General features: G+C 36.8%; 1 protein-coding gene across 16 annotated transcripts in view; it reads right to left on the reverse strand.

Moving 5' to 3' along the window:
• Positions 1–11,434, reverse strand: part of LOC139142609 (dynein axonemal heavy chain 5-like) — a 133,054-nt gene extending 121,620 nt beyond the window's left edge. For all 16 annotated transcript variants that reach the window (XM_070712615.1, XM_070712613.1, XM_070712608.1 and 13 more), the window contains exons 1-8: positions 10,616–11,434; positions 7,684–7,835; positions 6,981–7,154; positions 6,150–6,354; positions 4,198–4,416; positions 3,229–3,400; positions 1,549–1,761; positions 1,105–1,341 (exon numbers count right to left, since the gene is read on the reverse strand). In XM_070712615.1, coding sequence (XP_070568716.1) covers positions 1,105–1,341; positions 1,549–1,761; positions 3,229–3,400; positions 4,198–4,416; positions 6,150–6,354; positions 6,981–7,154; positions 7,684–7,835; positions 10,616–11,158 — 1,915 coding nt within the window. In that variant the 5' untranslated portion in view covers positions 11,159–11,434. The remainder of the gene's footprint in view (positions 1–1,104; positions 1,342–1,548; positions 1,762–3,228; positions 3,401–4,197; positions 4,417–6,149; positions 6,355–6,980; positions 7,155–7,683; positions 7,836–10,615) is intronic.
• Between the last annotated feature and the right edge of the window lie 240 nt (positions 11,435–11,674).

Consider the following 11,674-nt stretch of genomic DNA (forward strand, 5'->3'; position numbering starts at 1 on the left):
GTATGGAAAGGGTTGTCTGCATTGAGTATGGAAAGGGTTGTCTGAATTGAGTATGGAAAGGGTTGTCTGCACTGAGTTCGGAAAGGGTTATTTAAACTGAGTATGGAAAAGGTTCTCTAAACTGAGCATGGAAAGGGTTGTCTGCATTGAGTATGGAAAGGGTTGTCTGCATTGAGTATGGAAAGGGTTGTCTGCATTGAGTATGGAAAGGGTTGTCTGCATTGAGTATGGAAAGGGTTGTCTGCTCTGAGTATGGAAAGGGTTGTCTGCATTGAGTATGGAAAGGGTTGTCTGCATTGAGTATGGAAAGGGTTGTCTGCATTGAGTATGGAAAGGGTTGTCTGCATTGAGTATGGAAAGGGTTGTCTGCACTGAGTACGGAAAGGGTTATTTAAACTGAGTATGGAAAAGGTACTGAGTATGGAAAGGGTTGTCTACATTGAGTATGGAAAGGGTTGTCTGCATTGAGTATGGAAAGGGTTGTCTGAATTGAGTATGGAAAGGGTTGTCTGCACTGAGTTCGGAAAGGGTTATTTAAACTGAGTATGGAAAGGGTTATTTAAACTGAGTATGGAAAAGGTTCTCTAAACTGAGCATGGAAAGGGTTGTCTACATTGAGTATGGAAAGGGTTGTCTGCATTGAGTATGGAAAGGGTTGTCTGCATTGAGTATGGAAAGGGTTGTCTGCATTGAGTATGGAAAGGGTTGTCTGCATTGAGTATGGAAAGGGTTGTCTGCACTGAGTATGGAAAGGGTTGTCTGCATTGAGTATGGAAAGGGTTGTCTGCATTGAGTATGGAAAGGGTTGTCTGCATTGAGTATGGAAAGGGTTGTCTGCACTGAGTATGGAAAGGGTTGTCTGCACTGAGTACGGAAAGGGTTATTTAAACTGAGTATGGAAAGGGTTATTTAAACTGAGTATGGAAAAGGTTCTCTAAACTGAGTATGGAAAGGGTTGTCTACATTGAGTATGGAAAGGGTTGTCTGCATTGAGTATGGAAAGGGTTGTCTGCATTGAGTATGGAAAGGGTTGTCTGCTCTGAGTATGGAAAGGGTTGTCTAAAATGAGTATGGAAAAAGTTGAAACAGATAAGACTGACTTACTGAGCAATGCAGCATTGTGTGTAGTTATGGCACCAGTTGCATTGATTAAATCATGAACTTCATCAGCATTAGATGTGGTTTCACTCTCTCTATCTTTGTCAGTTTGGCCTTCAGTCTGTCCGGCATCACTCACGGTGTCTTCCTCTTCTACAACCGGTAACATACCACTCTGTCCAGGTAGAGACTTCTGTGGACTGAAGGCTGCCCTCACACCTGGAGAATCAGGCAAAGTATTTCCTGCAAATAAAAACAGATATCATTCTTAAGACCATGAAAACTTCCAATTTGATGATGTAAATCAAATAAATATAATACAATATAAATATTAATTTATTCATTCATTCATTAAAACTTGTAGGAGGTATCAAAGATTTGTTAAAGTTAATACCTACTATCATAGAATAGTAAAAGTTATTGACTGCGTTTGTAAATACATATACTGACCTCCACTTTCAGTGTCCATCTCTTCCACTAAATCATCTCCGATCAAGTCTTCTTTGCGAGGTCTAGGCAAACCTTCTGTGGTCTTTGTCAGCTTAGTGTACTGAGTCAGAGCATTGACTACATCCAAAACTTGACGAACACGACTACAAAACAGATCAAGGTGACCAAAGATGGTTTCTTCATCAGTAAATGACACACCATGCCCATCATCGCCTGTGTAATAACAAAACACGAGAGAACACTACTTAATGCCTGGAAGATGGTTCTCTAAATGTTGCATTGATTTGTTGCAAATTTGGGGGGGGGGGAATCGCATTAGAGAACATGGATTAAGTTTCCTAAGAGTTATTTTAAACCTCATAGAATCTGTGCACTTTTCATTGCAAAACTTGTCATCCATAAATCAGCAAAATGCAGTTTGAGATACACACTTTCTCACATTCCTGGCCGCTGGGAGTGCGGGATCGACGGTGTTGGAAAAATCAATCTCACACTCTCAGAAATTGTCTCACACTCTGCTGTAAATATTACACAAGCTCTGATTGGATGATAGACAGCCTGTTTCATCCACGCGCAAAACGTTACCCAATGGCACGATGATTAACACATGAAGCGGAACTACAAAGTAAGCAGGTCAGAGTACAGTGGCAGACGACAGAGTTGTAACGCTTTTGGATAATGTTGTACGTGTCCAGCGTGAATTTAATGCATTTTGTGGTCAAGTGAGAAAAAGAATCTCACACACCGAGGACCTGCAGCTCGTGTGAGACAAAATATCCCCAACTCATGTGAGAAATCTGATCCCAGGTCCTTGGGGTGTAAGATTCTATTAGTCCCTCAACGGAGGGACCATGGGACACATCAAAGCATATGTACATCGTAGTATGGCATTAAGGTAATATATGCCTTGAAAGTGAAAGACTTAAACTTTTATTCAAGCTTTCCTAAATGAAACTTTCAACCAACTAAAATTAAATCAAGAATAAAAATCAGGTGTTACCCTCAAGAGTTTGGTAGTAGAGAAATTTAGTAACATTTACTGATATTTGAAATTCAAAATTGCGGTAATCCCAGTGTTAACTCCATGGGGCAAAATAAATATTTTGATTTCTGAAAACTAAGACGGAGAATTATTTTTTTTTTACTTCAACAGCTCTTAAATGAGCCCTCTACAAGCGGTAGATCAGTATAAACTGAATGTATCTGAGAGTTCACATATCTGTCCTCTAGGTGCATTCTACCTTAAAATCAAGGATTGTGGAATGCACCATGGCTTTGTTTCTACATGCATTATGATTACATGTACATTCATGGTACAGTGAGTAGAATTTTAATACCACTTTACTGATCTTAACAAAATAACTGACATTATTTCTTTCAAGTTTCAAGCCACATAGTGTACTCAGTATTAACTGTCTACAAAATCAAATATTTTTCATTTTCACTTGCAACTGAAACCAACATTTCAAGTCAGTGTTGTGAAATAATCACAACTCCCTTAAAGCCTAAGTGCGGCCTACTTCAATCACTGCCTACCAAAAACCATTCTCATGTCAAATTGTTCACTGACAGAACAGTGATTCTGAGAAGTGTTTTAATATTACAATCACTATCCACAACATATCTGGCAGCCAAAGATAACTGTACAGGAAGATTGTGTACTACTGGAAGCTTACATACCGGTTACAGATGGTGTCTTGGAAGACTTTCCAAGGCCAGGTGTGTACCTGGATCCAGATTTGGATTTTGAAGGAGGTCCTTGTCCCAGTGAGCTGATAGATGGGAAATGAGTCAGGGAATGAGCGCCACCAAGGTTGTCTCTCAGAGTACGTACCATGTTTTTGTATTCACTCTGTAATAGAACAGTATCAGGTGCAGTTGGAATTAGTTTCAATAACCTATAAAAGCTTTAAATAAATATCATCAATAAAATATCTTAAAAAACGTTAAGAATAATTACAATTTAATCTTGTAAAACTTGTTATCATCAAGAACTTACACAAATTAACTTTCTGTTATTTTATCTAAGTCTTTATCTAAGGTATATGTTATGTTTGATAGTTTATGTGTGCAAATTTATATTAAGCTTTACTAATTTGTAGGTCTATTGAGGTTTAAGGTAGTATGCGCCTTGAAAGTGAAAGATTTAAACTTTTGCTCAAATTTTCCTCAAGGAATCTTTGAACTGTTCTCTTTCAAAATCAAGAATAAAAAATCTGGGGATACCATGCAAATTTTAGTACTAGAGAAATAAATTACCCAAGATTTACTGATATTTGAAATTCAAAATGGCCGCCATCCCTGTGCTAACTCCATGGGGAAAAATCAAATTTTCGAGTTAAAAAAAGGAAGATAGTGAAAGGTTTTTCTTTCCCCAAGGGCTTAAAAATGAGCCCCCACAAATGGTACCAATTACGAAAGAATTGGAAAACTTTGAGAGTCCAAATATGTCCCCGAGGTGCGTTCAACCCTTACAAAACTAGTACAGTGAATCATCAAGGATAGCCATAGTGATCACAATGCATTTCTCAGCGTAAGGGTATGTGTGTAAGTGGTGTTATCTCAATGAATAAAATTCTGTGCAAAGCAAAACCAGTGATGTTACATTGTGTTTCATTCACTTGGAAAGACTTTGAAAGTTAAACTTACATAAAGATGCAAACAGGCTTTCAATCTTCCAAACAGAGTTTCTGATTGGTCATTTTCTTTATCCTTGCCCTTCTTCTTGGCTTTGGGTTTCTGTGGACTAAGACCCAATTTGTTTTCAATCTCATCTTGAACTTTGGTCCAGACAAGATCTTCACCATCCTGTCCCGTAGTTTCATCTTTGATGTAATCTTTGCATGCATTGACAAGCTGGTTGGTAATCTACCATGGAAGACATACAGTGCTGTCAGATTATAGTTGTCTCACACTCACACTGTCATTAGTTGTCATCTAAATTTGCTTATTGTTGACAACTTTGCAAGTAATACAAGACTATATGTGAAATAAACTAGAAGTCTGATCCTAATATATGCATACTGTGTACTGTATAGTCAGAAAGTACATACCACAAAGCTACTTTATAATGTGACAATGCTTACACAATACATATCTGGATTGCTACGACCAAATTTGATGAAACTTGGTATAAAGTACTTGGGAGACACTATGATATACAATGCCAGGATGTAAATTTTGTGCTCTAGCTGTACAAAATGGGTATATCATACAAACTTTCTTGGGTGATTCAACATTTGAAATTTAAAATGGCTGCAGCTCTCAATGCAAACATTCTTTATTTTATTCTCCTTATGTACCACTTTTATTCTGAAACTGTGATCCTACTTTGGAGTACAAATTCTTCAGCTGTTTGAGTTTGTGTGAGTAGATTACTGTTTTGTTTGCTCATTTTTGCTCATTTTGCTCAATTGTATTTCTTGGTAACAATCACTCCATTTGAACAAAGTTTCATCTATAATTTAGCATGCATCTATACACCAAATACAAACTCAAAGGTGAAAACCACACCTGTTCTAAAGAATTTGCAAGTAGTAGATCAGTGAATTATAAGAATCATATATAACAGGCTCTCATACCCAAGGAACATGCATACCAAGACTCAGAGCAATTGGACAAGCAGTTTTGGATTTTTGGACCAAAAATGGGGAAATTGGCCAAAAATACAAATATGAAAATTTGAACTAACCAAACACAAGCTAGGAACAAGCACATAAAAAAGATTTTTTTACCAAAACCAGGGAAAATTGCCCAAAAATATAAAAATATAAACATGAAAAATTCACCATGATGGAACAAACCGAACTGAGGTTTCTTCAAGGAACATAAATAACAGGTTTCAAAACAATTGGACAACAGGTCTCACAAAAGAAGATTTTTGAACAAAAACAGGAAAAATTTATAAAATCCTTTTAATCTTGTGGATTTACAGTGACTTCCAGGCAATTAAAGACCTAATCAAATACTTTGCAAATCTTTACATTAAATCTAATTTTTTTTGTAGTTCATTCAAATTCACATGCTGTCAGGTGGGAAGAATATAGATTTCACTTGTTTAAAAGTCAAATTCACTTGCGACAGGCATCAGTCACCATGAAGTTTCAAGGCCCACAAAAATTGTCATCTTGCAATCACATCGGTTGGAATTACGAAAGAATAAAGTTGTATATGTATGACATAAGGTTATGTCCTGGTACCAATTTTGAAACAAATTGTCATGTTATGCCTCAGTTATAGCTCTGACATGAAACCATTAACACAAAACGACTGCCTGGTGGCCCTATTGGCTTGTATTGCAAATCAAATAAACTTGCATATGACATAGGACAGATGAACATGACCAAAACCATCAGTCCCCTTGTACCAACAGCTCTCTACATGAAAATTGATACAAAATGGTGGCCTGGCAGCCATATTGGATTGGATTATGAAACAAATCAGCGTGCATATTTATAATATAGCATTACATCCTTGTATGAACTTTGAAAGAAATTGGTCCTGGAATGTTAGAGAAAAGCTTGTGGATACGGATGGATAGACATGACTAAGACCATGTGTTCCCTTGACTTTTTCCACAGGAACTTATAATATACCAGTACCTTAGTAAAGAGCAATCCAAGGTACCCCCCTCTGGCATAGAATTTTGAGATGGAATCCATTTGTTTAACACTGTTCATCAATCCTGGTAATGCAGTTGAAATCATGCTAGCTGGTGTGGCACCACTGTACAGCTGATCAAAGTGACGTTTCAATGATTCTAAATATTTCACTTTATCCTTCGTCTCATTGGCTGCATCAGTGATGCTGTTGACAAAACAAATAAGAAAAGAAATATTGAAAAGAATGGTACAGTGGTTACTGTGACTCTTACAATAAAGTTGATGGACTACAGCTACAAAGTAAAGTGAAGTAAATAGGTAATGATAACCAGACTTGAATTGTGCTATACAATGAAACAGTGCCCTCTATGGCTACATTACAAATAGATTCATTATTAACCTATCAGAAATTTATATTTAGACTCTGAAAGAAGAAACATTTACAACTTTGTATAAAAAAATCAGCATAAGATTGTCCATGTGTTCAAGTGAATGACGGTTTTTCAACTTTGTTCTCTGTAATTCTCTTATATTTGTTAAATTTTTATACTCAATGAATAGACACAGTCATGCTCCTATCCCCAGTACAGCTCACACTTTTCTACCAAAGAACAACAGCTTTTGTTGTACTGATTCAAATAAGGGAAATTCTCTAATTTGAACCACTTATATGCACAACACAAAATATTTTCCCTTCAAATACTGAAAGTTGTAAGGCAATTGGTACAGTCATTCCTCACAAACAAACTTGCATTTGGCATCAACTTTGAAAAATTAGAGTTCGGAAATTGATGTTAGCATTGCACTTTGTCTCTCAACGTACAGTATTACCTGGCATCAACTGTTTTCCATTTTTTGAGAGCTTTTGACTTTGAACTGATCAGAACACCAATTACTGTTTTGCATTCTTTTCCTTTCAGCTGTTCCATGATGTTTGCCAACATACGTTGCCTCCGTTTCCATCTTTCTAATTCACTCAATGGACCACTGTTTGGATCCATGAATCTGCATTAATGACAAGAAACATGATAATAAGTCAAACACCCTCACCAAAGTCAATAAAAATATCATAGTATCATGCAATACTTGAGAGTATACACAAATACATCCTGATGTCATGAATAATTGCTCATTCATAATCAATTGAGCTCCAAAGAATGACTTACAAAACTACCACGGTATGGTAAACAATACAATACAATACATGTGAGGGTTTTTCTCCGAGACAAGCATGACAGTTCAGAAGCATGCAGTTTGCTTCCAGAAAGGATCGTGAAATATTGAATTCTAAAAGTAATTCCAAAAAAGTACCCTATTTTAATTATCTTGTCTTTTCAACACAAGGTGTAATTCCAGGATTAAATATTGACAGTGGGCATAACATTAGTTTTTGCTCAATTTACAAAACCAAAAATATCACTTCAATGTGCATATTTTATTTTTTTTTTGCTGACGAGATGTACAATTTTGAAAGTAAAGATTATTCTATTGAGAAATACAAAAGGCAAATATTGTAATAAGAATAGTAGCATACCTTTCATCACCTCCATCAGCCAATGCATTGTCAATAGTTGACATCCAATCAGAAACCAATGCTTCATATTCACCCACAATTCCCTGATCATATGCTGCTGCTCGCTGTCTACTGAACTCATTTGTTACCATGGTTTCTGGTCTTCTTAATACCTGTTAACATCAAAAGCCAGTCAGTCAACTATTCGAAGAAATACAAGAAAATAACCTTATCAGTACTCTTTGCATACAATCATTGTATCACGTGACAGCCCAGCCAGTCGAGCTGTGAGGCAATGTCTCTTGACACAATATTGTAAACTTATGAGGACAAGTTGCAAAAATTGATTGGCTTTCAAACAAAATTGACTTATCTTACAAAACAATAATATTTTATTCCATCCCTTTGTTTTATGATATACTGAATTCATGATAATTTGTAAAACATCATATTCTCATCATCTTTGTGATCTTTCATGAAATTTACACAGGAAATTAGCCATGAAATTTACAGAGGAACTAAGCCCTGATATTGGAATACAGCAATTAATAAATTACGGATGAAGTTCGGCTGCTCTTTAGAAATCAAATTTCTGTGGCATATTTGACAAAGTTAATACATCCACAGACTAAAAAGATGATTACTGTTCATTTTTTTCTTTCATGCATGTCACATAGTAAAAGATGTTCATGCTAGGAGTTACTCAATATCCCTGTTAGGGCTGTGCATTAACTACATGTACAATGTACTTACAATCACCTTTACAATTGTTACATTGCAATAATAACACCATTATCATAATAATACTATACATGCATTACAATTATTCCTACAGTTTCATTCATGGAAAACATTAATGCATTATGTTACTCCTACTAAGCCTTTAAATACCAAATAAGACACATACACAAAATGGACTAAAACATTATTCCATGCATTATTACTGGCAACAAGCTAGAGTTTTGCAGCAAAATGCAGCAGATCAATTATCATATCACAAAGTTTTGAAGAAATGGGACGAGCATTATCAGAGATTTTTTTAACCAAAACCAGGAAAAATTGCCCTAAAAATACAGCTATAAAATTCACCACAATTTGAACAAATTTAACTACCGGTAAAGTCACCTTACAGAACCTGCATACCAAGTTTCAACCCAATCAGGCCTGTAATTATAGAGTTTTAGCAATTTGCAGGATTTCCCCCCTTTTTTACCTCATTTGCATACTTCTGACACTGACATGTTAATTTGAACAAATTCATATCTCCAACCTTGCGTGCACCTGTACATCAAATACTAAGATGGTAGCTAATGCGGTTTAGGAGTTTTTGATATGGGCAGACATACATTGGCCCATCATACAAACATACATACATACCTATATACATACATACAGAGGCTGCTGACTTACCATACAAGCTCACATTTGGTATATATCCATATACCAAATGTGAGCTAAAATGATTGAAAAGAAGCTGTGAACAGGTACAATGCTCAGACATCGGCAGCAAATCTGCACATGCAATATCTAAAAGTAGCATTCTATTGAAGTGTATTGCTGCAATACATTTCAAATAGTAGTTACTAAATAGGCTTTCTAACAAGTGTAAAGGTTCATGAGTTCATTGCAGTTACAAACCAACCAACAAGACAATAAGACAACAAGCAAACAAATTTGAATTTCCCAATATCCATGTTGTTGATCAACATTTACCAGAGCAATATACACAGAATGGCATCAGAGTACATTACAGGGCCAACTAATTCTAGACAAGTCATGCATTTAGACACAGTGTGTATGGTTTGATGGCTCACCAAATCATCTGGTATCCAGTATCTCTATACAGGTAACAACAAACGCAAAAGAGAAACATTTGATAAAGAACAAACAGAGTCAAAGCATAGCCTCTATGAGTCTATGTTCAAAGTATAATTTTAACACTTCTTTTTATCCATTACCTGATTTTTACCAATATATTTTATCCCACTTTGCTTTTCACTTTTATTCCCATTTTCTGTATTTTCAGTTTAGGCTCATTTTATTCATTTTCATTTCCTGAAGAAGATGCTCTTTAAGGGACTGAAACTTCAAATAATGGTTATATCTGTGTAACTTTGAACCAGAACACTGCATCATCTTGACTTTCAACTCAAGCTTTCCTCCAATCATAAAACATCAAAGAGTACTAATTATGATACATGTATGTGTATTTGGACTGACCTTGCTATTTATGGCAAACCAGTTTTAAGCTGGAGCTGCACGTTGCCAACAGGTTTTGAAAGGAATATTTCTTATCGTAGTTGATAAGGAAACCCCTTATACTATATATTAGTATGGTAGCTATACTTTACTCAAAGGATGAAGTAAGTGTATATTTGGGGTAAAAAACCTCAATTTTTTTGTATTAATGATAAAAATTAATTTAAGTCAAAATGTAATATTTCGCTTGAAAGAAGAGTATATGTAGAAAAAACAACTAATTTATCTTGCATATATCTATCCTCATTCTAAAATGAACTGGGTGAAAAAGACTGACGTCCAAAAAAGTGATTAAAAACATGAAGATGTTGGTGAACAGAACATCTGCCAAAATTAATCTTCACCTCTGATATTATAAACGGTCCACCCTGATATTGCTCTGACTGCATGGCAACGACACTGAATAAAGTTGAAAGTGATCTGCATATGAGCATTTGACATTTTTTCTCTCTATCCACATTCTGCACATGTAAAACTGACCAATTCCCAGGCTCCAATGAACGTTTGGTGTGTAGATATATATCTGAACCATGCATGATCATGTTCACATAGCAACGGTCCTCTAAGTGGGTTCAGATGTCTGTCAGTCAATCATAACGACGTTATTGCTTTTATTTGTTTGTTTTTGCCTTGTATGTGAAGTTTACCCACAAAGCGAGGAAAACGTTTCGTTTTCACAAAATAAATGTCTCACCTGTTTGCCTGCTGTAGCTTGCACACTGCTTGTCTCAGCAAGAGCAGCGGCGTATTTGTCCATTTGGTGGAGAAACTGGCTGACATTCTCCTCACTGCATTCACCCCAGTCTTTCTGAGCTCGAAGGAGAGGTATATAAATGTCTGACAGCATAGTGTTGAGGTTGTCTATGGTGCTATGTCGAAGTTCTCCGCAGAAAACATCTTTCTCCATGTGAACCGGGTCGACTTCCCTTTCAACGCTATGGCGGAGAAAGTACAGCACTGTTGTTTCTTCCACGTTGACATCCTTCAGTTGAGAAAGGGATCCGATGGCGTGTAACTGCCTGGTGCTCTGAAGGGGAGCTAGGGTACTTGCCGTAACTGGCCGGTCAGAGTAAAAGAAGAGCTTGTTTGGCCCTCCTGCCCCGAGAAACTGGTTTATCATCTCCAAAGTCTCAGGCTCAGTTAGGAAATCCTCCAGTAAAGTTGGGTTATCGTGGAACCCACCTATGTGGAAAGACTCCTGGATTTTGGTGGCAATCCACCAATGACGTTCATCCATTTTGGGAAAGCTACGAGCTGGAGCTCAAAGAACACATACAATATACTCGACGGTCAAACGAAAATACCTCGCGAGAAGTAAATTCAAGTTATGTTTACTGTCGCACCGTTGGCCGCCATTTTGAAGATTGTTGTTAGGAACGGGAACTGCCCGGATGTCCCACGAAAGTGCGCCATCCTTGGCTAATCGATTTCAATATTCTGGTATTTGTTTATCTCGTGTTTACATACAGTCGGGTTTGCCAATTATACTGAGGTTTGCGCTCGCGCTCTTTGACTAGCAAGCACTACTTGCTCGTGCATAGCTGCGAATGTGAACACACCTGTGGTCTATTCCGCTTTCCGTCTATATATGCGCCCCATAGACGTGTGTACATATGCCTGAGAAGTACACACGTCTATGGGGCGCATATATAGACCCAGAGCGGAATAGACCACAGGTGACTGTGATTTGAAGTAAACCGATCTCAAAATATCCCCCGTTTTCCAAGAGTTTTCTTTGAATAAGATCCATTAA

Source organism: Ptychodera flava, chromosome 10, assembly GCF_041260155.1.
Source record: "Ptychodera flava strain L36383 chromosome 10, AS_Pfla_20210202, whole genome shotgun sequence".
NCBI lineage: Eukaryota > Metazoa > Hemichordata > Enteropneusta > Ptychoderidae > Ptychodera > Ptychodera flava.